This window comes from Neoarius graeffei, chromosome 18 (genome assembly GCF_027579695.1).
Source record: "Neoarius graeffei isolate fNeoGra1 chromosome 18, fNeoGra1.pri, whole genome shotgun sequence".
NCBI classification, from domain to species: Eukaryota; Metazoa; Chordata; class Actinopteri; order Siluriformes; family Ariidae; genus Neoarius; species Neoarius graeffei.
The window spans coordinates 37,145,608-37,173,421 of record NC_083586.1 but is presented as its reverse complement, the minus strand read 5'-3'; the positions used below and the strand labels follow the sequence as shown (position 1 = coordinate 37,173,421).

General features: G+C 41.1%; 1 protein-coding gene across 3 annotated transcripts in view; it reads left to right on the top strand.

Moving 5' to 3' along the window:
* gk (glycerol kinase) overlaps nt 1–27,814 on the top strand; it is a 75,591-nt gene extending 47,777 nt beyond the window's left edge. For 2 of the 3 annotated variants that reach the window (XM_060899514.1, XM_060899513.1), the window contains 12 exons: nt 1,225–1,260; nt 1,409–1,476; nt 12,360–12,402; nt 12,505–12,585; nt 12,707–12,785; nt 12,933–13,029; nt 13,202–13,286; nt 13,437–13,557; nt 16,937–17,080; nt 18,726–18,812; nt 21,482–21,568; nt 26,005–27,814. In XM_060899514.1, coding sequence (XP_060755497.1) covers nt 1,225–1,260; nt 1,409–1,476; nt 12,360–12,402; nt 12,505–12,585; nt 12,707–12,785; nt 12,933–13,029; nt 13,202–13,286; nt 13,437–13,557; nt 16,937–17,080; nt 18,726–18,812; nt 21,482–21,568; nt 26,005–26,015 — 939 coding nt within the window. In that variant the 3' untranslated portion in view covers nt 26,016–27,814. The remainder of the gene's footprint in view (nt 1–1,224; nt 1,261–1,408; nt 1,477–12,359; nt 12,403–12,504; nt 12,586–12,706; nt 12,786–12,932; nt 13,030–13,201; nt 13,287–13,436; nt 13,558–16,936; nt 17,081–18,725; nt 18,813–21,481; nt 21,569–26,004) is intronic. The other variant, XM_060899512.1, reaches the window with a different exon arrangement.

The window sequence follows — 27,814 nt, the reverse complement described above, 5'->3', positions numbered from 1 at the left end:
GATCTGAAATGGGGAAAGAGCTGTTGTGTGATTGACTGTACAAATAGCTCCTATTTCTTATTAAATCTCTTTTTAACAGCCTGCTGAAAACTAAAGCAAATGCAGGTCATACAAATATTCCTAAAAGTTTAAGAAAAGGCCTATTGGTTATTAATCTTTATCATATTTAATAAAATGGATATTTTGGTTCATATTTTAGTTAATTCCTACCTGTGAGTTTGCCTAGTGGTTAGCGTGTCCGCCTCTCAATCGCGAGTTTGACTCCCGGTCGGGTCATCCCAAAGACCATCATAAAATTGGTACCTACTGCCGTCTGGCAAGGCACGCTGCAATACAGATGCGAGTGGGGAGTCAAACTCTTGCGGTTACCAGAGGACTAGCCCCCCACTGTAACCCGAGCTATGTAATAGGAGAGAGGCCGAGGGCTACGGAAACGGAGATCGGTGCCACCCTATGCGCCACATGGTGTGGGAAGGACTTTGATTTTGATATTTTAGTTAATTGGCTATTATATTTTACTCCAACCTTTTAAAAATGTGGGTAGATGGTTATTAAGAAAATAAGATGTGTGGGTGGCGGCACGGTGGTGTAGTGGTTAGCGCTGTTGCCTCACAGCAAGAAGGTCCGGGTTCGAGCCCTGTGGCCGGTGAGGGCCTTTCTGTGTGGAGTTTGCATGTTCTCCGCGTGGGTTTCCTCCGGGTGCTCCGGTTTCCCCCACAGTCCAAAGACATGCAGGTTAGGTTAACTGGTGACTCTAAATTGAGCGAAGGTGTGAATGTGAGTGTGAATGGTTGTCTGTGTCTATGTGTCAGCCCTGTGATGACCTGGCGACTTGTCCAGGGTGTACCCCGCCTTTCACCCGTAGTCAGCTGGGATAGGCTCCAGCTTGCCTGCGACCCTGTAGAAGGATAAAGCGGCTACAGATAATGAGATGAGATGTGTGTTTTTTTTTTTTAATATTTTATTTTGTTATTATTTTTTTATTTAACAAAAGGAATATAAGTTGATAAAGAATAGGAAAATGGCTTTTTTTTCCCCCCCTTCAAAAATATCGTGGGGAAAATCGAATCGTGAACCCAGTATGAATTGAATCGAATGTAGAATTGGGTGAATCGTTACATGCCTACTTATTGACAGTGGAGTCACTCTGAGATGGGCAGGAAAGTTGACTGGCATTGTTGTTTTGTTTGTTTGTTTGTTTGTTTGTTTGTTTACTCTCCACAGAAATCTGGACCCCTCACAGGCGTTCCAATATCAGGGGTAAATTGCCCTTTTTATTTCTTATTGAACATAAATGTTTGTACTGTAGATTTTACTGTGTGCGTGTAATTTATTTATTTATTTATTAAATTGTTTATTTATTTTAATAATAATAAATCAGCCTGAAGTACTTGTGTCCTCTCATTAGTGTCTAGGGGACCAGTCTGCTGCTCTTGTGGGACAGATGTGTTTTCGGGACGGCCAGGCCAAAAATACGTATGTCTCCTTTTTGTCTTTTATCATGTTGGTGTTTGTTGAGAGCATCATCGTTGTCATCAGTGATAAACCATATGACAAGATGCATACATTATCGAATCGTATGATTTTTAAATGCAACATAAGTACTGATGGGATGTTTAGAAACACCAAGTGTATCTTCAGCACATGCTGTTATAGGAGAATAATCAATGATGGGGTGAGGTCATAGCCCAGAATTGATTTTCTTCAAACTGCAGATCCTCTGTTTTTATTTTTTATTCCTCTTATACAACAGCCATTTCCCAGATTCAAAGATTTTTCCCGAAGACGCTACTTTTTTTAAAAAATCCATTTACAGTGGCATTTAATCTTGCAGAATGTCCATGAGACAAGTTGTTGTTACGGCGCAAGTGATAACTTGGATGCTTGCTCCACAACATGACTATAAACGGATTAAAAGTATGAGCTGTTCTTTAAAAGTGTTCGAGATGGTATAAGATGAATAAAATGCTTATGGACATGCTGTGATAGGAATATAATCAGCGTTGGAGTAGTAACAGTAACTCCACTTTGCGCTGCATATCGCTCTGTCATGAGTTACTTGTTTAACAGTGCTTAGTAAAATGTGTTAATGGTTTTACTCGAGACTGCAGTTTGTCTGAAGTAAATTTTGAAAATGAACTCCATCTAAGGGTGAGCTATAAGGGAGCTAAATGTATTGGCTGCAGAGCCTCCTGGATCATGCACATAGAGTATTATTAGGCCATCCTTAAAAAAAAAAAATCTGTTTCCTGTCCACCGGGTGAGCAAAAAAATTTTCAGTTGGGAGGGAGGGATTTTTTTTATAAAAAAAAATCTCCTTCTCACCCCCGGCGGGGGGGTGGTATCCATGTCATCCTCAAGCTCGGGTCCTCTACCAGAGGCCTGGGAGTTTGAGGGTTCTGCGCAGTATCTTCGATGTTCCTAGGACTGCGCTCTTCTGGACTGAGGCTTCAGATGTTGTTCCTGGGATTTGCTGGAGCCACTCTCCCAGTTTGGGGGTTACTGCCCCAAGTGCCCCCACTACCACGGGGACCACGCAACCCTTGACCTTCCACATCCGTTCCAGCTGCTCTTTCAACCCTTGATACTTCTCAAGTTTCTCATGTTCCTTCTTCCTGATGTTGGCGTCAGCTGGGATCGCCACATCTATCACCACCACCCTCTTCTGCTCTTTGTCCACCACCACTATGTCCGGTTGGTTAGCCAGGATCTGTTTGTCAGTCTGGAAGCTGAAGTCCCACAGAATCTTGGCCCTGTTGTTCTCAGCCACCTTCTGTGGTATGGCCCATTGGGACTTGGGTATTTCTATTCCATACTGGTTGCAGATGTTCCTGTATACTATCCCAGCCACTTGGTTGTGCCTCTCCATGTACGCTGATCCAGCTAGCATCTTACACCCTGCTACTATGTGCTGGACTGTTTCAGGGGCTTCTTTGCACAGTCTGCATCTTGGGTCTGATCTACTCTGGTAGATCCTGGCCTCTATGGCTCTTGTGCTTATGGCCTGTTCTTGTGCTGCCATGATTAGTGCCTCTGTGCTGTCTGTCAGTCCTGCATTATCCAGCCACTGGTAGGATTTCTTGATATCAGCCACTTCCTCTATCTGACGGTGGTACATGCCATGTAGGGGTTTGTCTCTCCAGGTTGTCTGTTCCTCCTCCTCCTCTGCACTCTCATCAGGGTTCTGCTGCCTGAGACATTCACTTAGCAGTTCATCCTTTGGGGCCATCTTTCTGATGTATTCTCGGATTTTCGATGTTTCATCCTGGACCGTGGTCTTGACGCTCACTAGCCCTCGGCCTCCCTCTTTCCGCTTAGTGTATAGTCTCAGGGTGCTGGACTTGGGGTGGAACCCTCCATGCATGGTGAGGAGCTTTCTAGTCTTGATATCTGTGGCTTCTATCTCCTCCTTTGGCCAGTTTATGATACCAGCGGGATATCTGATGACTGGTAGTGCGTACATGTTGATGGCTTGGACCTTGTTTTTACCATTCAGCTGACTTTTCAGGACCTGCCTTACTCTCTGGAGGTATTTGGCTGTGGTTGACTTCCTTGTGGCCTCTTCATGGTTTCCATTAGCCTGTGGGATGCCAAGGTACTTGTAGCTGTCTTGGATATCACCTATGTTGCCCTCTGGTAGGTCAATCCCCTCAGTCCGGATCATCTTGCCTCTCTTTGAGACCATCCGGCCACACTTGTCCAATCCGAATGACATCCCTATGTCATCGCTGTAGATCCGGGTGGTGTGGATCAGCGAGTCTATTTCTCGCTCGTTCCTGGCATACAGCTTGATGTCATCCATGTAGAGCAGGTGGCTGATTGTTGCCCCACTACGGAATCGGTACCCGTAGCCGCTCTTCGTGATGATCTGACTGAGGGGGTTCAGGCCTATGCAGAACAGCAGTGGTGATAGCGCATCTCCTTGGTATATGCCGCACTTGATGTTGACTTGGGCAATGGGTTTTGAGTTGGCCTCTAGGGTTGTCTTCCACATTTCCATTGAGTTCTGTATGAAGGTCCTTAGGTTCCTGTTGATCTTATACAGTTCCAGACATTCCAGTATCCATGTGTGTGGCATTGAGTCGTAGGCTTTCTTGTAGTCAATCCAGGCAGTGCACAGGTTGGTCTGTCTCTTCTTACAGTCTCGGGCGACTGTTCTATCGGCCAGTAGCTGGTGCTTGGCTCCTCTGGTGTTACTGCCAATTCCTTTCTGTGCCTCGCTCATGTATTGAGCCACATGCTTACTCATTTTTGCCGCAATGATGCCTGACAGGGCCTTCCATGTTGTGCAGAGACAGGTAATTGGCCGGTAGTTGGATGGGATGGGTCCCTTCTGGGGGTCCTTCATGATTAGGACTGTCCTGCCTTGGGTTAGCCATTCTGGGTGGGTTCCATCCCTCAGCAGCTGGTTCATCTGTGCTGCTAGGCGTTCATGGAGTGCAGTTAGCTTCTTCAGCCAGTACGTATGGATCATATCGGGGCCTGGTGCTGTCCAGCTCTTCATCTTTGACACTCTTTCTTGGACGTCTGCCATTGAGATGGCTACTGGTTCTTGTTCTGGGAGGTTGCTGTGGTCAGCTCTTAGGTCCACTAACCATTGGGCATCGGTGTTGTGTGATGCCTTTCTTTCCCATATGTCTTTCCAGTATTTTTCCACCTCAGCTCTTGGTGGGTCTGACCGGTTGTTGTTCCCCTGCCATTGAGAGTACACCTTGGCTGGTTCAGTGGAGAACAGCTTGTTTATTCTCCTGGCCTCTCCTTCCTTGGTGTATCTCCTCAACCGGGTGGCCAGAGCTGTTAGTCGCTGTTTGGCAGTTTCGAGTGCCTCTGGTATGGAGAGTGAGTTGTACTTCCTGGGCGCCCCTTTATTCACCATGTTCCCTTTCTGTAGTTCAGCTAGCTGGCTAACTTCTCTCCTTGCTGCCTTTATCTTGGCCTCTAATCGTCTCTTCCATGGTGGATACTGTTTATGTCCTGAGCCCACCTTGTGTCCAAGCATCTCCATGATTACTGTTGCTGTACTGTGTATCAGCTTGTTGGTCTCAGTGATGGTTCTTGTGGAGATTGTCTTCAGAGCAGCATTCACATCTACTAGTAGATCTTCTGAAGGTACTTGGCAACTCAGCTTCGGTATTCGTCGGGGGCTCCAGGTTTCCAGTTGGGTCACGATCTTCCTTCTCAGGTCAGCAGCTCTTGTGTTGAGGCTGTTAGCTGTTGGGGCTTGGTACCCAATCTCTGGTTGTGGGGATGATGACATCTCCCCGCTGACCTGTCTTCCTGGCTCCCCCTTGCCGTAGCATCGTTGTTGTATTTCATTAATCTCTAGTTGTGATAGCAGATTTCGATTATGGATGTTGGAACACTGGGCTAATAGCTGTTTCTTTGTTAGCCTTGATTGTGGGTTTCGAAGTATCCAATGGTCCCACATTCTCTGCATGTATCCCCTCTCTCTGGGATTGCTTGTATAGTAGCATTCCAGCAACTCCGTATTTTCTGTCCTCGTCCATCGATGTCTTGTTCCAGTAGCCCATTTCTCATCAGTTTGCCCTGGTTCCCTAGCAACTGACGCAGACCTTGTTGACCCGGGCGACGTCTGAGCCGGTATGACTCTATCAGTTATGTTTTCACTCATTCCTGAGGTAGGCTGATATATCATGAGGGGTTTTTGCCTAAGGACCCTTACTGGATGATGTTTTGCCCCGACCGGGATTCGAACCCCGATCTCCTGCGTCGTAGTCAGTGAGCATTACCACTGTACTATCCAGCTGATATATATATACAGTGGGGCAAAAAAGTATTTAGTCAGACACCAATTGTGCAAGTTCTCCCACTTAAAAAGATGAGAGAGGCCTGTAATTTTCATCATAGGTACACTTCAACTATGAGAGACAGAATGGGGGGAAAGAATCCAGGAAATCACATTGTAGGATTTTTAATGAATTAATTGGTAAATTCCTTGGTAAAATAAGTATTTGGTCACCTACAAACAAGCAAGATTTCTGGCTCTCACAGACTTGTAACTTCTTCTTTAAGAGGCTCCTCTGTCCTCCACTCGTTACCTGTATTAATGGCACCTGTTTGAACTCGTTATCAGTATAAAAGACACCTATCCACAACCTCAAACAGTCACACTCCAAACTCCACTATGGCCAAGACCAAAGAGCTGTCAAAGGACACCAGAAACAAAATTGTAGACCTGCACCAGGCTGGGAAGACTGAATCTGCAATAGGTAAGCAGCTTGGTGTGAAGAAATCAACTGTGGGAGCAATTATTAGAAAATGGAAGACATACAAGACCACTGATAATCTCCCTCGATCTGGGGCTCCATGCAAGATCTCACCCCATGGGGTCAAAATGATCACAAGAATGGTGAGCAAAAATCCCAGAACCACACAGGGGACCTAGTGAATGACCTGCAGAGAGCTGGGACCAAAGTAACAAAGGCTACCATCAGTAACACACTATGCCACCAGGGACTCAAATCCTGCAGTGCCAGATGTGTCCCCCTGCTTAAGCCAGTACATGTCCAGGCTTGTCTGAAGTTTGCTAGAGAGCATTCAGATGATCCAGAAGAGGATTGGGAGAATGTCATATGGTCAGATGAAGCCAAAATAGAACTTTTTGGTAAAAACTCAACTTGTCATGTTTGGAGGAGAAAGAATGCTGAGTTGCATCCAAAGAACACCATACCTACTGTGAAGCATGGGGATGGAAACATCATGCTTTGGGACTGTTTTTCTGCAAAGGGACCAGGACGACTGATCCGTGTAAAGGAAAGAATGAATGGGGCCATGTATCGTGAGATTTTGAGTGAAAACCTCCTTCCATCAGCAAGGGCATTGAAGATGAAACATGGCTGGGTCTTTCAGCATGACAATGATCCCAAACACACCGCCCGGGCAACGAAGGAGTGGCTTCGTAAGAAGCATTTCAAGGTCCTGGAGTGGCCTAGCCAGTCTCCAGATCTCAACCCCATAGAAAATCTTTGGAGGAAGTTGAAAGTCCATGTTGCCCAGCGACAGCCCCAAAACATCACTGCTCTAGAGGAGATCTGCATGGAGGAATGGGCCAAAATACCAGCAACAGTGTGTGAAAACCTTGTGAAGACTTACAGAAAACGTTTGACCTCTGTCATTGCCAACAAAGGGTATATAACAAAGTATTGAGATGAACTTTTGTTATTGACCAAATACTTATTTTCCACCATAATTTGCAAATAAATTCTTTAAAAGTCAGACAATGTGATTTTCTGGATTTTTTTTTTCTTATTTTGTCTCTCATAGTTGAGGTATACCTATGATGAAAATTACAGGCCTCTCTCATCTTTTTAAGTGGGAGAACTTGCACGATTGGTGACTGACTAAATACTTTTTTGCCCCACTGTGTGTGTGTGTATGTGTGTGTATATATATATATATATATATATATATATATATATATATATATATATATATATATATATATATAAAAATAAAATATGGATGGATAAGAAATCGCAATGCTGTTTGCTTTTTCTTTCAGTACTTTTTTATTACAAAAGCAGACACATTTAATAAAATGACAGTTTAATCAACTGAAACTTGTACAAAAACTAAGTTAGCATTTTAAATGCTGACTGCAACATTTGCAAAACTTTTACAAACGTACTTAAAATGCCCGACACACGGACTTTTTATAGTTCTAAATGGACCGTTAGGCCTAGTTCAGATGAAATTACACTATTAAAATGATCACTGAATGATTTGTTTTTCTGAATCTTTACTATTTTGTTGTTCGCTAGAATACCATTTTGCGATTTCACACTTCAGCAAATGTTTGAAAACTCCGGATCTCCTTCCTTCATGGTGGCTGCCATTTTTTTGTGCCACACGGCGCATGCGCAGAGCTGATTCAGTTCTATATTCTGCGCGGAATGCAGGGCTTTCCACAAGCGCCGGCTGCCGCCCATACAGCCGACTACACAATTAAGTCCAGCCGGCTACTTTAATGACTATTATTTTTGTAGCTCACAGGCTCTAAATATTAATTTTCGATTTTAATAAAATTAAATGTTTATCTAACGGACTGACAATAATATCAAACTGAACCGCACTCATTTAAGTTGTGATTCGCGCTGTTTGTACCGATAATAACCACAAATTCCCCGCCGACTTCGTTGATCAAGGGAGAGTAACTCATCCACGGCCCCGACATGCGGGGTGTGTGCGCGCGCGCTCGGCGGAGGCAGTAGTGTGTCGGGGAGGGAACAGAAGCAGAAATAACGCTCATTTTGTCTCCGGTAAACCAGTCTTCTCTCGTTCAATTACGTGCTGGCATCAAAAGACACCGCTGGTTGTAAATGAAACCAAGCTGAGTGGTTGGAGTGTATTTTCATACACAAATGGAGAAATGTTTGCTGAGTGTGTAATTGTGTAGCCCCACTGCAGACCGTTGTCATTGTTAATTCATAGCATGCTCAGCTGCGTGAATGTGTCATGCACCGAAAATAAGAGATTTACAAGCCAGGAACGCCTCATGATGCAATACGCAAGAAAAGAAAGATTTACTGCCATTTTACTTTGTATTTGAGTAAAGTGAATAAATAAATGGTCTGTGGAAAATACATTTAATCCTGGGAACTGCGTGCACAGGAGTTTATTTTGTGTTTACTCCCCCGGCTGGCTACTTATTTGTCATGGCTGGCTAGTATGAGTCTTAGTGGAAAGCTCTGGGAATGCGTAAATGTCAAGCTCGATTTTAGATTTACGAACCCGAAAAAATGTCGAAAAACCGGCGTTAAAAAAAAAAATTTTCAACCGCACAAACGGCACTCACCCGGCCGGTGGACCGGAAACAGAACATTTTTTAATAATGGCCTTAGGCTGTCACTACCTCATTCTGTTTTTGCAGCATTTCCATGCATATCTAAATTCACATGCTATCTCTAATTAATTATTTTCCACATACTACAAGGTCAGTCGTTTATTATATTTGTTTACTGAAGTGCTAACAAAGGTACCATTTAAGCTTTATTTCTGGCGGTTTGGGGTGGAGGTGGCGCGCTCCTGATTGGTGTATCCTAAAAAGCGTTCAAGAGAATGAGTTTGAACATTGACGATGCCAGAGATCCAAGATGCTAAACTTGGCCGTGCTCTCTGAGTGGGATGGATGGTGGAAGATGGTAGATGGTATTTCCTCCACCTGTGTTACACTGTTGTGTAAAAGATGCATCGGCTGCCTTTTTGTCTCTGAGGAAGCACATGTTGCCTTTCACCTTCCCTAGTTGGTAGCTTTCTCTGGGGGTTAATTTAAAAAAAAAAAAAAAACGTTCTGGTTATGATTGTAATATGCTTATATATTATCAGAAGCATTGATTTATAAAATCCATCCATTATCCGTAACTGCTTATCCTGTGCAGGGTCGCGGCCGAGCTGGAGCCTATCCCAGCTGACTATGGCCGAGAGGCGGGGTACAGCCTGGACAAGTCGGCAGATCATTGCAGGGTTGCGACATGGAGACAAACAACCATTCACACTCACATTCACACCTACGGTCAATTTAGAGTCACCAGTTAACCTAACCTGCATATCTTTGGACTGTGGGGGAAACCGGAGCACCCGGAGGAAACCCACGCGGACACGGGGAGAACATGCAAACTCCACACGGAAAGGCCCTCGTTGGCTACTGGGCTCGAACCCAGAACCTTCTTGCTGTGAGGCAACAGCGCTAACCACTACACCCACCGTGCCACCCTGATTATAAAATGTAATAAAATAATTTCTAAGAGCCATGGAATATAACATGGAGGGATTGAACACATCATTGAGAGCCTAAGACCAACAGTGAGCTCTTGTAATTAGTGTGCTCGCAAAAGCACGCTATTGTTCTTAAGTTTTATTTTTATTATTATTCGTTTTCACCCGTTTTCTGGATCCACTACTCCTCCTAGGGCTTTTGAGATAGAGACACCGTTCCAACGCTGAAACGTAGGGCCCGATCTGGAATGGCGTGCTTGTTTTCAGCATTTGGATCGACACACCTGTTCTCTCGTTATTGCCGTTTTTCTGTCATTTTTTTCCCCATAGAGAATGAATAAGGCTCACGAATCGAATCGTCCTGCTCGGACACGCTTCATCGCAGACACACCAAACCTCATGTGATACCTCAGGCCAACTCTCCAGACACACATATGAATTCGGTTCTGACCCGCACTCATTTTTTCCTTTCTTTTCATGCACCACTTTTTCATCCATTCACTTCCATTCTTTTTTGGCCCCATTGAAAATGAATGGCGTTTCGGGAAAAAAGCTTTCACACTCCGTCAAATTTTTTAACTGAGTGACCAAACTTCAAGAGACTTCATATGATGCCTCAGGGCAAGTCCCCACACATAGTGGGCCTGTTAAGCATAACAATTGTGCACAAAATGAAAAAAGCATGAAACTTTCAGGGTTTGTTCTTGAAGGCATAAGCTTTAATTTGAGACGTGGAGGCATTCTCAGTTTGACCTCTGGGGTCAGCTAGAGGTCATTGACCTCCATGATATCACATTTCTATGCATGAAATTAGAAAAGGCTGTATCTTAACATCTAAATGTGATGTAAATGTAAAATAAATGTTTTTCCATGTGCCTTGACATGAAAAAATCACATATAATACTGATATTCCTCTTAGGTGTAACTTCAGGGGTCAGGTAGAGGTCATTGACATTTGAAATTTGAAGTTTCTATGCATGAAATTCTAGACGGGTGTATCTTAGGATCTAAATGTGATAGAAATGTGAAGTTAATGTGTATTTCCTTGTTTCTGACCATGAGAAACCCATTTTTAATACTGATATTACTCTTACAGGTCATCTCTGGGGTCAGCTAGAGGTCCCTGACCTCCAGCATAATGCATTTCTATGCATAAAATTAGAAACAGGTGTACCTCAGGTTCTAAATGTGATAGAAATGTAAACTAAATTTGTATTTCTATGATTCTGTACATGAGAAACCCATTTTTGATACTGATATCATTCTGAGAGGTCAACATCATGGAGAACAGGCAAGGTTGGGAAACATCCCACATTTTGATAAATCTATATAAAAATCTCATGTGTTTTGGATTGTAAGAAACAATTCCATATGAATATGAACATGACAGAAATGTACTTCAACTTGTCAGAAATTATAAACTTTAACTAATCAAAAACTTGAACTACAATCAAAACTCTAAATGCAGTGTAAACAGTTGAACAGGTTCCATAAAGAACATTTTAAAATCACTATAGTATCTACATTTATTCTAAGGGCCTTAACCTTTGGGGATTACAATGTTGGCCTACAAGTTGTAACTACAGAACACTGATTTAGTCGCTGCAGTCACCAGAGCATGTGCACAGTGCTGTGCACTTTAAGGCTGCCTTTTTACATCTACATTTCTATCACATTTAGAACCTAAGATACACCCGTTTCTAATTTCGTGCATAGATATGCATTATGCTGGAGGTCAGTGACCTCTAGCTGACTCCAGAGATGACCTGTAAGAGTAATATCAGTATTAAAAATGGGTTTCTCATGGTCAGAAACAAGGAAATACACATTAATTTCACATTTCTATCACATTTAGATCCTAAGATACACCCGTCTAGAATGTCATGCATAGAAACTTCAAATTTCAAAGGTCAATGACCTCTACCTGACCCCTGAAGTTACCCCTAAGAGGAATATCAGTATTATATATGATTTTTTTTCATGCCCAGTAACATGGAAAAACACATTTATTTTACATTTACATCACATTTAGGTGTTGAAATACAGCCTTTTCTAATTTCATGCATAGAAATGTGCCATCATAGAGGTCAATGACCTCTAGCTGACCCCAGAGGTCAAACTGAGAATGCCTCCACGTCTCAAATTAAAGCTTATGCCTTCAAGAACAAACTCTGAAAGTTTCATGCTTTTTTCATTTTTTGCACAATTCTTCTGATAATAAGAGCTGAACAGCCCCACTAACATATCCATCCCCTCATCTGAGACCTGCACTCATCTTTTTCTTGGTTTTCACACATCCTTTTTTCCTTCCATAGGCTTCCATTGATTTTTGGCCCCATTCAAATGAATGGAGTGTTAGTATGCTAGCTGTTAGCATGTTAGCATGCTAGCTGTTAGCATGCTAGCTGTTAGCATGTTACTATGCTAGCTGTTAGTATGCTAGCTGTTAGCATGCTAGCTGTTAGCATGCTAGCATGATAGCTGTTCTGCTACAGCTCAGCAAGCGCACTTTGCATTTTCTCTGCGGAAATGCAGTCTAGTTTTGTTAAATATGTATATTTTAATGAAAAATGACTGAACTGCGTGATATCCTCCACCCCTGACTCATATCTCCCTTCTTTCAGTTACGGGACGGGCTGTTTCCTGCTCAAAAATACAGGAACAAAGGTATTCCTCTTTCACTGCTCCGTGTAGATGAGGATGGTGTGGATGATTTAATTGGTTTATCTTTATTTTTGTCTAAGCTCTCTGTCTCGCTTTGTCCTGCAGCCAGTAATATCCGATCATGGCCTCTTAACAACAGTGGCATATAAACTGGGTCGGGACAAGCCAACCTTTTATGCGTTAGAGGTAATATCCTTGATGCATATCTCTTATTAATTAATGCATCCTTGCTATTTAAAAAAAAAACTGAATGAAATCGTATCCTACATTACACAGTAGCTGACTTGGTATAACGTTTCTTCTTTAGGGCTCAGTTGCCATAGCGGGGGCGTTGGTGCGTTGGTTGAAGGATAACCTCGGGATTATCCAAAATTCCAAAGAGCTCGGTGAGTTCATCAGCGGATGAAACAAAAATGGCTCGAAAATGCCCATGCTAGGTAGTACAGCATATTAAAAACACAGCTGTGTGCGCGTAAGTGTTACAGTTTCAACTCTAATCCTGCTGTCCATGATGGAATGATCTGTTTCCACAGAGAAACTGGCCGCTGATGTCGGAACATCGTATGGGTGCTACTTTGTCCCTGCGTTTTCGGGTCTCTATGCCCCCTACTGGGAACCAAGTGCCAGAGGGCAAGTTTTAACTGGTTTAGAGGCTTGAATGCAGAATCCTGTGATGATAATATCAAAATATCCTCACGTTTAAACCTGCACTTTGTCGGCATGAAACACGTTATAGCTTAATTATTTTTCTATTACGAATAAATACATCTTGACTTGTGCATTTTGGTTTTTCTCTAAACAGAATCATTTGTGGTTTAACTCAGTTCACGAATAAGAGACACTTGGCCTTCGCTGCTCTCGAAGCAGTCTGCTTTCAGACACGAGAGGTATCGTCTATGTGTGTGTGTGGGGGGGGGGACTCGTATCTTTTGTCATAACTCATGAACACATGCACCATTCAGGTATGAACACCTTGTATGAAAAAACTCTGTGCTAAGAATCAGTAGAGTGACTCCTGATTCATTTCTGGGATTCAGATCCTGGATGCGATGAATCAGGACAGTGGGATTCCTCTGACTCAGCTGCAGGTAGATGGAGGCATGACCTCGAACAGACTCCTCATGCAGCTCCAGGCTGATATTCTCTGCATTCCAGTGGGTAAGTCATGGAACTGAAGCCTCCTTTGAGAGTTTTTGATTTCGGTCAGCTTTGAAATTGGGTAAAATTTTCTGCGTCAGGGGGTAGAGTGAGCTTATTACTGTCTTAGTAATATTAATAGCCGAAACCCACATAATAGTTGGAGGTAAGTTAACTCTTTTACACAAAAAATGATTCCAGCATAGATAAAACACCGACTGGAGTTTCCCCTGGTAGGAAAGATGCATATTTCATTATACCCCTGCTCTAAAGGAGGGGGGTATACTGCTTGTTTTTTTGTTTTTGTTTGTTTGTTTGTTTGTTTGTTTTTTCCTCTGTCCGTCTGTATCTCCGTATTTCTGTCTGTCTGAAACACCCTTTTTCTCAACAACAACAAATCCTAGACACTTGGTATCAAACTTCAGCTTGGGGTTCTATACCGTGTGTACCGTTTTCAGGTTTGTCCCACATCGACTTCCTGTTTACCGACTGAACGTATTTACGAAATATATAGCATGGATTTACAACATATTTTCGTAACCTTTTTCTCAGTAACTACACTACCGTTCAAAAGTTTGGGGTCACTTTGAAATGTCCTTATTTTTGAAAGAAAAGCACGGTTCTGTTCAGTGAAGATCACTTTAAACTAATCAGAAATCCACTCTATACATTGCTAATGTGGTAAATGACTATTCTAGCTGCAAATGTCTGGTTTTTGGTGCAATATCTCCATAGGTGTATAGAGACCCATTTCCAGCAACTCTCACTCCAGTGTTCTAATGGTACAATGTGTTTGCTCATTGCCTCAGAAGGCTAATGGATGATTAGAAAACCCTTGTACAATCATGTTAGCACAGCTGAAAACAGTTGAGCTCTTTAGAGAAGCTATAAAACTGACCTTCCTTTGAGCAGATTGAGTTTCTGGAGCATCACATTTGTGGGGTCGATTTAAATGCTCAAAATGGCCAGAAAAATGTCTTGACTATATTTTCTATTCATTTTACAACTTATGGTGGTAAATAAAAGTGTGACTTTTCATGGAAAACACAAAATTGTCTGGGTGACCCCAAACTTTTGAACGGTAGTGTATAAATCACAACTGCTTGATATTTGGTACTGAGCTTCAGCTTGGGGTTCTATACCGTGTGTACCGTTTTCAGGTCTGTCGCACAAAAACTTCCTGTTTACCGACTGAATGTATTTACAAAACATATAGGGTGGGTTTTGACGCTATTTCAAGAAGCAAAGTGCTATTTCAGAATGACAGTTTACCAGGATGCTATTTGAAATCCCTGGGGAGAGACACTGCTCTTTACTTACTTGTTTCAGGGTTAATTATTTGTTGAAGTCAACATTCATAATAAGTGTCCTATTCCTTCGATTGCTTGCATTCTGATATAAGCGACAGCGGGGGGGATACGTAAGCAAGCAGTAGCTCACAGTTGATCTTGTTTAATCAGTTTGTAGGCTGTGAAATGTCTTTAATTAGTCTGTATGTGATATTAACCTTTTACCATTTGAATGTCACCAGTGTCTCACCTTCAAATCATTATTCACATGGCTCATTTGTTCGTATAAAACATAAAATGAGGAAAAAATTAATACCCAATCAAATATTCTACATTGTATGACAAGTAATGAAAAGAATTACATAGAGATTTTCCTGCTTAGCAACTATAATATTTTGATCCCAGTGAAGTCCTCCATGATTTTTCTTCAGTACAGAGAGTTTAATTTAATTTAGTAAATACATCTATAGTACCGGTCAGAAGTTTGGACAGACCTTCTAATTCAATAGTTTTTATTAATTAATACACTTCATGTCTTAAAGTAATGATAGACTGTCGTTTCTCTTCTCTTTACTTACAATCCCGATTCCAAAAAAGTTGGGGCACTGTGTAAAACATGAATAAAAACAGAATGTGAAGATTTGCAAATCATGGAAACCCTGTATGTCATTGAAAATGGTACAAAGAACCTGAGAAACTTTGTGTTTTGAAAAATCTATGCTCATTTTGAATTTGATGTCAGCAACATGTTTCAGAAAAGTTGGGACAGGGCAACAAAAGAATGAAAGAGTTGTGTAATGCTAAAAAAAAAATTCATAATTTGGTTAATTGGCAACAGGTCAGTAGCATGATTGGGTATAAAAAGAGCATTTCTGCACATACTACAGAGCCATGCAGTTTTATTAAGAGTCCAGGTGCTAAACTGGCCTGCCTGCAGTCCAGACCTGTCTCTCATTTAAAACATTTGGTGCATTATGAAGCGCAAAATATGACAAAGGAGACCCTGAACTGTTGAGCAACTGAAATTGTATATCCGGCAAGAATGGGACAACATTTCTCTTTCAAAACTACAGCAATTGATCTTCTCCATTCCCAAACATTTACAGAGTGTTGTTAAAAGTAGAGGTGATGCAGCACAATGGTAAACATCCCAACTTTTTTGAAATGTGTTGCTGACCTCAAATTCAAAATGAGCGTATGTGTGGTGGTGTTTTTCCAAAAAATAATAAAATTTCTGTTTCAACATTTGATATGTTGTCTTTGTTCTATTTTCAGTTAAATATCGGATTTCTGTCATTCGCAAATTATTGCATTCTGTTTTTATTCAAAGTTTACACAGTGTCCCAGCTTTTTTGGTATTGAGGTTATAGTTGAGTGGTTCTTGACGTAATATGGATTACTACAGTTGTGGTATACCAAGAGTTGGCCTAGTGGTTTGTGCGTCTGCCTCTCGACCGGGAGACTGTGAGTTCTACTCGCAGTTGGGTCATACCAAAGGCCATCATAAAAATGGTACCTACTGCCATCTGGTAAAGCATGCCGCAATACGGATGTGAGTAGGGAGTCAAACTCTCGCGGTTAGCAGAGGACAAGCCCCTCACTGTAACCCTAGCTATGTAATAGGTGAGAGGCCAAGGGCTACTGAAATGGAGAATGGCACAGCCCAATGTGCCTTGTGGCATGAGGAGGAGTTTGACAGTTGTGGAACGGGGCCATTTACTGTGGTGTGGGGTTTTTGTTTGTTTGTTTGTTTCCCCCCAATTATTTACTGTTTGATCACATTTAAGAAGGCAAGAAATTGCACTAATTAATGTTTGACGAAGCACACCTGTTATTTGAAAAGCATTCCAGGTGACTACCTCATGAAGCTGCTTGAGATAATGTTAGTGTATAAAGTGTCATCAAGGTAAACGCTGGCTACATTGAAGAATCTAAAATATGAAACACATCTTGCTTGACACTTTTGTTTACCACATGATTCCAGATGTTATTTCATAGTTTTGATGTCTTCTACATTGTAGAATAATACTGAAAATAGTCAAAATACAGAAAATCCAATGAATGAGTTGGAGTGTCCAAACTCTTGACCGGTACTGTATATGCACACGCAGTGAAACCGTCCATGCCAGAGACGACATCTCTTGGCGCAGCCATGGCAGCAGGAGCAGCTGAGGGTGTCAGAGTGTGGAGTTTGAATCCTGAGGACCTCACTGACGTCACCTCTGAGAAATTCGAACCCCAGATCAACCCGGAGGGTAAGACGGCTTCAGCCGTGTAAACAGCACGAAGAATGTTTAATCATTCGATCTGTGAAGGCCTACAATCAAAAGTGTAGCTCAGACAACAGGTAGTTCATATCATTTCAGAGTGAAACCAAATAAGAAACAAACCAAAAGTAAACACTTCGCAATGATCCAGCAAAAGCACATTTTAATGTAAATGTTCAAATATTTTTGTCTTCTTTATCTTTGCTTGGCCTAAACAAATCAACTTTTTGCATAACATCTAGTTTCTGGATTCATCTTATGATCATTCCTACAGGTTAGACATAACCTTACTAAACTTATGTGTGGGAAATAAGGCCGGACCGGCGAATATTGACCGGTAATTTTTGCATTTGTGTCTCTGTACTTCAAAAGCATCAAACCGGCTGGCCCATGAAAAACTGTAAAGATATGGATCTAATTTTCTTCCAAATGTTACACTGGGCGAATACGTTATGTCGTAACACGGCCTGTGATTGGCGGATCGCGGACGCTCTCGATGAATGACAAGTCGCCTCTCATCAGCGAGTAGGAGTGCGTTCTGGCATCACACCACGCCACGCTGTTATCAGCTGGGTAGGTTTACCACTAACGTTAAAAGAAAATGGACCGCTACAGGTTTTGGACCCTGACAAAGTGGGTTTTCCATCGTAATTTAACCCTCTGGGGTCGAGAGCTTCTCGGGTGAAGCTCGGCAGGTTTAGAATGAGCAGGTCATGTATTTGGATAAATATCTTCGAGTTTTGATCATACAAGAACGATCAATATATTGACAAACTTTACACTTTCCTATGTGCCCACTGCCAAATAATAATATAGTTTTTAAATTCCCTAAATTAGATGAAACATAAAACTTGTCCCCTTACCCAGTCACACCAGAGTCGGAGCGCTGAGCGAGCACTTACACATTCATAAGACTGTTTCATAAGACAGCGCTAACCACTGCACCACCGTGCCGCCCTTGGAATCTCGTATTCAACATTTTAACTCTATGTAAGAATAATTGTATTGTTAATTACTAAATTTCTTATAGACTTATTATAAACGTAGTATAAAAATAGTCATTGATATAAAGTTTCATGAGTGTTATTATAGTACTTGTATATGAGGACCGGTAAGTTGTAACCAACTGGACCATCCTTGGCCCTCCATACTTTTTTCTAGACCTGGAACTGACCTGTGTGTGCTACAGTTTTCTTGGGTAGAACTTTAAGCATGCTTTTCTTGAATCTTCTGACATTTTCTTGTAAATCATATTCAATTTGTCGTGTAATTAGCAACTAATGTCGAGTGTAATTTGGCCTTTGAAGAATATAAAAATGTGCCTGGAAATAGCGGAGAAGCCATCTCCAGGCATCTGAAGCTCTTCAGCTTCCAGGGCCCCAAGTTGGACCCCGGACCCCCAGCCGCATTGTTCCAGGTCTTTCACCCGTCGTTCGGACAGACTGAAACGTGGACGGACAGGCAACATTTCAGACTCATCTGTCTGGTGACAGTCTGCTTAAAATTCCTTATTTCCCACACTGTTAGTGTAATGTTAAAGACTGCGGTGTAGATTAAAGTATAGTGTAGTATTGTCTTACTCTGCAACTTGAGAAATCTGTGGGTTTTTTCCCCAACTTCTCTTTCTAAATAGAGAGTGAGTTCCGTTATGCTCGCTGGAAGAAGGCCGTCGAGAGAAGTATGAACTGGGAAACTACTGAGCCAAATGGCAACGGAAAAGGTTTGTGCCTCCACTTTTATTCTCCGTGTTATTAAACATCCAGCAAATCAGGCCGAGAGGGAATGGTAGGATGTTCAAACCGTCCAAAAACAGGAAATGTGTCCCAGTGACAGATTAAGTAGACGAGCTTGTAACAGGACCTAAACAGAAACACGTTTTAGCTAACCTGCATGGGAAGTTACAGTCCTTTTAAAGTCCCTTGTCTCCTGTTGGTGTGTTTTATTAATCGTAATACCCAAGAAACTTGGTAAATGTTTGTGTCTGGTAAGATGTATCTGCAATTAAATATTTAAATAATATTGGCTTGCTTTTTCTCGTGGTATATCTGATATATTCTATTCAGCTAGCATGATATTGTACGAGTCGAAGACGAGTAGCTGAATGGAATATATCTGATGTACCACGAAAAAAGCCAGGCAATATTATCATTATACACACACGTTCCTTTCAGGTGTTCAACGCATCTTTCTCTTTTAAAATCTTCTGTATTTAACAAAGCAAACCTGACGGCTATATTTGTTTACAAATTGTCAGAGTCGCTCGCTAGCACAGAAGTCTCTGACGTGTGACGTCATGTTGTCTTGACAACCATGCAGTATCGTAAATCATATTCAATGCTTATTCTTCATTGGGTAGAGCGACGTAATACACGTAGGATAAGCGATATGCTCACAATATTGCACACGATCAGACCAAAAGAATGAAACCCACTAGAAGGGAATAGAACACATTTTGATTCCATCGAAAAAGTATCCTGTATGTATAATCATTACCTTTGTTATTATTATCTATGAATAAATCCGAATGAGATGCAACAAATTTGTATATTTTAGAAACACCACCCAAGTTGCAGTGAAAATGCAAATGTTTCAGTAAACATCATTCAGAATCTTCCAGTCAGACCCTAGCATTAGGTGCTTGAGACATCAGGAGCACGCAGAAATCTCAAAAATGCTGCTTGATGTAACCAAATCAGTAGTTGCTCACAGAGGTGGACAGAGTACCCAACTTCATTACTTAAGTCAAAGTACAGATCCCACTGGTCAAATGTTACTCCGATACAAGTGAAAGTTCTCCAGTCAAATTTTTACTTAAGTTAAAGTACTGAAGTACTTGCTTTTAAAAATACTTAAGTATTAAAAGTACATTTTCTGTCAACGCATCGTTGTATTATTGCCACAACACTTACAAAACTGAATATTGTTATTGAAGACAGAAATATGAATTCACAAAATGAACGCGTGCTGTGCCGTCATGGTGGTTTAACGTTAAGCTAGCTAGTCAGTGACGCCCCACCTGACATGCTAGCAAACGCTTTTCAAACTTGAAATCATATTGGATGGCTAACGCTACTAGAAAAGAAAAATTTCTACATTCTGTTTATTTGGCAAGATTATGCTAAAACATATATTTCTGAAAGGACTTCAGATAAGTTAACGTTATTCATGTTAGCGTAACTCCGTTTTTACATGCTAACTAACAGTGTCCAAGTTAACTAGCTATGTGTAAACGTTAGCCGTGGACAAGGCGATGGCAGCTCGTTGGGCAAATCCATAGAAAGTCATTTGGCTAACCAGACTGCATAGCTATTGCAGCGTTATCGCTAGCTCTAAAAGCAACTTCATTGCAAGCTTTCTCTTGGAATAAAACATTTATATCCCTCGATATGTTTCTGCAGGTTGGACGGCGAGTTTTAGTAGGCCGTGATGTGGTTCGTTTTCGGCAAACAAAGCAAATGTTTAAAATGAAACGACTCTTTATTCCTTTCAGAAAACTGAAACATGGGTTCATGGGCCATGAGTGCATGCATTCACCAGAAGAACCGCCTCCTTCCATTCTGCCATCAACTGATCGTGTTAAATAACGCTGCTGAGAAATCACTGAACTTGATTTTATTCAGTCTATGGATGTGACGTGACCCTAGTGATTACTGATCGGCTGTCTCAGTGTCACCTGCGAAAAAACCAATCACGTTTTAGAAAAGAAAAGAAAAAACATCCACTTTCAAAGCCGCTTCATAGTAACGAGGACCTTGACAGAAATGTAGTGGAGTGAAAAGTATGATATTTTTGTCTTTCAAATGTAGTGAAGTTAGTCATCTCATCTCATCTGTAGCCGCTTTATCCTTCTACAGGGTCGCAGGCAAGCTGGAGCCTATCCCAGCTGACTACGGGTGAAAGGCGGGGTACACCCTGGACAAGTCGCCAGGTCATCACAGGGCCGACACATAGACACAGACAACCATTCACACTCACATTCACACCTACGGTCAATTTAGAGTCACCAGTTAACCTAACCTGCATGTCTTTGGACTGTGGGGTAAACCGGAGCACCCGGAGGAAACCCACGCGGACACGGGGAGAACATGCAAACTCCACACAGAAAGGCCCTCGCTGGCCCCGGGGCTCGAACCCAGGACCTTCTTGCTGTGAGGCGACAGCGCTAACCACTACACCACCGTGCCGCCGAAGTTAGTCATAAGTTTCCGAAAAAAATAATACTCAAAGTACAGATGTGTACTTAAGTACCGTACTCAAGTAAATGTACTTCGTTACTGTCCACCTCTGATTGCTCACGTGTGTGTGTGTGTCTCTCTCTCTCTCTCTCTGTCTCTCTTGCTCGCTCTCTCATGTTGCATGAATTGGACCTGGGTTTTGGACAATCTCCAGCAGAAAGGAGTATCTTCACTAGTCTTCCCCTGGGCTTTTACATTCTGGGTAGCATGTTTATGTTAATTGGAGCAAAGTACATTGCAGGTCAGTGTGTGTTTGACACCGAGAGTGATCGATCCTTGGTGTATGCATGCGTGTGTTTTATGCTGCCTTTTGACAAAAGCTCATAACTCAGAATTTCCGACCTCCGAGTAGGAAAACACTCAAATTTGGTAAGGTCTCTCTCGTGAACATCAAATCAACACGCCTGCTCACGGCATCAGCAGTAACCAAAGTAGTGCACACTTGCTTTTAAACCAGTTGAGCTGTCTGGTGCAAGTATTTGCATGAGATTAATCAACATACAAATATATTGGATTGTTAAAGCTGTAATACTGATGTTACAGTTCACTATTTTGAAGAGGTGAAAATCCAATACCAGTCAAAAGTTTGTACACCCCTACTCATTCAAAGGTTTTCCTGTATTTTGACTACTTTCCTAATTGGAGAATAATATTGAAGATATCAAAACTATGAAATAACATGGAGCATATATGTGGTAAACAAAAAAAAGTGTTAGTTTCATATTTTAGATTCTTCAAAGTCGCCAGCGTTTACCTTGACGCTTTACACACTATTGGCGTTATCTTAACCAGCGTCATGAGGTCGTCGCCTGGAACGCTTTTCAATTAACAGGTGCCTTGTTAAAAGTTAATTAGTGCAATTTCTTGCTTTCTTAATGTGATTTTGAGGTCAAATAGTAAATAATAAACATACAGTAAATAGGCCTATTCCACAATCCATATTATGTCAAGAACCACTTAACTAAATAAAGAGAAACGACATCCATCATTACTTCAAGACATGAAGTGTTGTGGGTTTGTTTGTTTGTTTGTTTGTTTGTTTGTTTGTTTGTTTGTTTGTTTGTTTGTTTGTTTTTAAATCCCCCGCTGGACAAAAGACCCGAAGGGGGATTATGTTGTGGCGATGTCCATCTGTCCGTCCCAGGAAGGGTACTCACCTTCTGAAATCAACTTCTCTCACAATTTTTGGAGGAATTTCATGAAACTTGACAGGATTCTTTGTTATATATCGGTAATACGCATATTGTAATTTTGTTCAATTCAGTCGCATTTTGATGATGTATGGAATCAATTTTGTGCCAAAATGTTCATACAATACTTTTGAAATATCAAACAAAAACGACAAATCAAAATACAAAAAAAGAAAAAAGTCAATTTTTTTAGACTGGCAAACAAATTATTCATGTAATCGTGCAAAATATCAGTCTATTACTCTTCAGAAACCTTTTATTTTTGTTCCGCGTCTGTTTTGTTTGACGTAATTTATTTTGGTTGCGATTCCAGCTTTCTCGTTTGCGCTCCCTGACTTTTTGCTTGCAGTTTTGGCACAAACTTCACGTGTGGGTGGGCTGTCCAGGAACGCATTCCCATTGGCTAACTTGTGTTTGACTGACAGCTACGCTCAGCCATTCCCTACTCTGATTCTGGCGGACTGTTTGAGTGGCCGATCCATTGACGGTAAACAAGGATCGAGTGGACTTCAGTGGCGACTATGATATCGAATTTACACTTTGTTGAATTAATTCAATATCATAGTCGCCACTGAAGTCCACTCGATCCTTGTTTACCGTCAATGGATCGGTCACTCGCCAAACAGTCCGCCAGAATCCGAGTAGGGAATGGCTGAGCGTAGCTGTCAGTCAAACACAAGTTAGCCAATGGGAATGCATTCCTGGACAGCCCGCCCACACGGGAAGTTTGTGCCAAAACTGCAAGCAGAAAGTCAGGGAGCGCAAACGAGAAAGCTGGAATCGCAACCAAAATAAATTACGTCAAACAAAACTGAGAAAGACGCGGAACAAAAATAAAAGGTTTCCGAAGAGTAATAGACTGATATTTTGCACGATTACACGAATAATTTGTTTGCCAGTCTAAAAAAATTGACTTTTTTCTTTTTTTGTATTTTGATTTGCCGTTTTTGTTTGATATTTCAAAAGTATTGTATGAACATTTTGGCACAAAATTGATTCCATGATGATGATGATAGTTTATTTCGAACATGTAAACAAACAATGAATAAATAAGCAGAAAACAAGAAAAGCAAAACAGCATTTGAAACAACACAAAAAGCCACTAAATTAGAAAATAAACCATAAATAATATAGGTAATAATAATATCAAAATCAAACAAAACAAAAATACAACCAAGGACGCACTAAGCAGTTTTGAGTTTAGGTGTCTGAAAAGGAGTGGGCATAGATAACATATCAATAGAACATAGGCAGCATATCAAATGTCGAAAATGAGACATTTTGAAATTTCATGCCAAATATTGGCTCATTTGAAATTTCATGACAGCAACACATCTCAGAAAAGTTGGGACAGGGGCAATAAGAGGCTGTAAAAGTTAAAGGTACAAAAAAGGAACAGCTGGAGGACCAAATTGCAACTCATTAGGTCAATTGGCAATAGGTCATTAACATGACTGGGTATAAAAAGAGCATCTTGGAGTGGCAGCGGCTCTCAGAAGTAAAGATGGGAAGAGGATCACCAATCCCCCTAATTCTGCACCGACAAATAGTGGAGCAATATCAGAAAGGAGTTCGACAGTGTAAAATTGCAAAGAGTTTGAACATATCATCATCTACAGTGCATAATATCATCAAAAGATTCAGAGAATCTGGAAGAATCTCTGTGCGTAAGGGTCAAGGCCGGAAAACCATACTGGGTGCCCGTGATCTTCGGGCCCTTAGACGGTACTGCATCACATACAGGCATGCTTCTGTATTGGAAATCACAAAATGGGCTCAGGAATATTTCCAGAGAGCATTATCTGTGAACACAATTCACCATGCCATCCGCCGTTGCCAGCTAAAACTCTATAGTTCAAGAAGAAGCCGTATCTAAACATGATCCAGAAGCGCAGACGTCTTCTCTGGGCCAAGGCTCTTTTAAAATGGACTGTGGCAAAGTGGAAAACTGTTCTGTGGTCAGACGAATCAAAATTTGAAGTTCTTTATGGAAATCAGGGACGCCGTGTCATTCGGACTAAAGAGGAGAAGGACGACCCAAGTTGTTATCAGCGCTCAGTTCAGAAGCCTGCATCTCTGATGGTATGGGGTTGCATTAGTGCGTGTGGCATGGGCAGCTTACACATCTGGAAAGACACCATCAATGCTGAAAGGTATATCCAGGTTCTAGAGCAACATATGCTCCCATCCAGACGACGTCTCTTTCAGGGAAGACCTTGCATTTTCCAACATGACAATGCCAAACCACATACTGCATCAATTACAGCATCATGGCTGCGTAGAAGAAGGGTCCGGGTACTGAACTGGCCAGCCTGCAGTCCAGATCTTTCACCCATAGAAAACATTTGGCGCAACATAAAACGGAAGATACGACAAAAAAGACCTAAGACAGTTGAGCAACTAGAATCCTACATTAGACAAGAATGGGTTAACATTCCTATCCCTAAACTTGAGCAACTTGTCTCCTCAGTCCCCAGACGTTTACAGACTGTTGTAAAGAGAAAAGGGGATGTCTCACAGTGGTAAACATGGCCTTGTCCCAACTTTGAGATGTGTTGTCATGAAATTTAAAATCACCTAATTTTTCTCTTTAAATGATACATTTTCTCAGTTTAAACATTTGATATGTCATCTATGTTCTATTCTGAATAAAATATATGGAATTTTGAAACTTCCACATCAATGCATTCTGTTTTTATGTACAATTTGTACTTTGTACCAACTTTTTTGGAATCGGGGTTTTTTATTTATATATAAAATAAAATTACTTCAACTATTCAGATATCAATTCTCTATGACTATGGCCCTTGATTACCAAACTTGTACTTTGACAATTTCATGAGGGTGTATTAAGCACTTTATAGCATAGATGTAGTTGCCAGCGGGGGATATTGTGCTCTCAGAGCACTCTTGTGGGGTGTGGTGTTTTTTTTTTTTGTTTGTTTGTTTTTTTTTTTTTTTTCTTTGGTAATTTAAAAAAAAAAACCCGATTGAATTAGTGTTCAAACTTTTGACTGGTACTGTGCATCACTGTTAGTTAGCTTGTTGTTAAAGATGAACACCGAGGCATCAATGATTCACTTTGTAACGTGAGTAGTCGGAGGTCGGATAATGACCCAGTTACGATTTCTGCTGTCCCGTTTCCAAAACCGCATTAAATGCATACTATGTAAAGGTTTGAACGTTTCATTTATTAATTTCAGACGACAGAATTGATCTCCGTCACACACTGTGGCTTCTAGTGTCTTGAATCCTTGTATTGCTGATTGTTTTTGTCCAAAACATGAGCATGAAAGTTCTCCAGATTTGTTTTAGAATGCATACCCTACTCCCCCACCCCCTTCACCTCCTGACTGCTTTACATCGCCACATTATTCTTCTCAAGCACTGCTTTCTCATTCTTTGATTTGAAAGGCTGCTATGATTTTAAAATCTTGGTAATTTTTGAACAAACTTAATTTTTTCCCCCCGTTATCCCTTTGAACAGGTTACAAGTAGACCTCTTGAATCGTCTTCGATGTTGAATAATGAGAGAAGAACGTAGGATTTTAGGTACGTCCTCTAGGGTCCAGTCACCATCATGCTGTTCCGTACTGGACATTCCAGCTGTAGCTGCTAAGCTTACAACTTCACTCTCCAGGGAATATCAGACCACTGTATCATCTCTATCTGACCAGTAACGAGGAAGAAAGTGTGTTTTTTTTTAACTTTTGGTACCTGGTTACCACCACTTGAGTTGGCAACTGAAACGATTTCTATGAACAAAAAAAAACCCATTGATTTCTGATGGTGCACATCACTGTACTCATTGTATTCATGAAGAAAAAGACTGACAGCCTTCATCTGACCCAAGTTGGTTGCTGTAGCTCCTCCTTGATGATCTTTATGTAGATGACCTTTACCACATGTACCTTGGTGGGGTTTTTGTTTGTTTGTTTGTTTGTTTGTTTGTTTGTTTGTTTGTTTGTTTGTTTGTTTGTTTTTTGCAAGGCAGGTGTTTTAAAATTCGAACCATTTTAATTGAGCCACATTAATTTTGGATCACATCTTCATTGTTGTTATCCTGCATTAGAAAGTGCCAATACTATTTTTCCATAATACCTCTGAGGAATGGTGCATGATATGGGAGCCCTCGGGTACAAATCATGGCATGTGCTATGAGGACTGTATATGATTTTACCTTCATAAGGTTCTGTAAGGTTGTTGAACAAAACTGTGCGTTACTGTGAGACACCCAACCCAAAATACTGTGGATCCCAAGGTAGAAAAATCCGAGACTTGGTCCAAACACTTTTTTTTTTTTTTTTTTTTTTTTTTTTTTGGCGTTCCTAATAGGATGTTAAATGGTGTATGGGTGCCTGGTTTGTTGTTTTTTTTTTTTGTTTTTTTTTTAAACACTAAAATCCAGAAAATCTGTTCGAACAAAACTTCTTGATAGTCGTTATGTTTGAATTTTTGTTCTACGGTGATGTTTCTGACCTAGGGACTGTGTTTTCCCATAATGTACTGTGCACATACATCACTTTTAATGCTGAGAATATTGAGAGCAGCAACATAGTTTGCGAAAATGACGTTTGAATAATTGTGTAATAAAATAATCTAATGTTAGTTGCGTCATCTGCATCATATAGCTAGAGGTCATGTTTGTTTTGTTCCTGGTGAACCTGGATTGAGAGTGATAATTAATTGGTCAATTATCTCCTGGGTTGTTGGCCAACTATGAACTAGGCTTCCATGGAATTAAAAAAAAAAAAAAAAAGTTATCTTCTTTGTGATAAATTATCTAATGTAAATTTGCATGTTTTATTTTGAATCAAAACCATGCGTAAAATCTGCTGTATGGTTACAGTTCTGTGCTTTCCGGTTCAAAGTTACAAGTACTAATACAAATGTGTAAAGAAAGATCAATGAAAAATGAATTTTCTAGTAAATTCGGTTATGTACGTACAAAGGATTACATAACGCTTACATAAGCACTTTGCGAAAACTGATATAAACCGACATTGACGTTTTATAAATGATAATTGCACTAGGTATCAGTTGCTGGTTGTCGGTGTTCAGGTCATGTGACTTAACAGCTGTTCAGTGACACAAGATTGCATTCTGTAAGAAAATTGGAAGCCTTACTCTGTGGGTGGGAGGGATGAATCTTAGACACACTCTCTCTTCTCGGTCAATCACAGCAGCACTAGCCAGTCGTGGGTGTCTGAGCTCATGTACAATGTCTTGCAAAAGTATTCATCCCCCTTGGTGTTTGTCCTGTTTTGTCGCATTACAAGCTGGAATTAAAATGGATT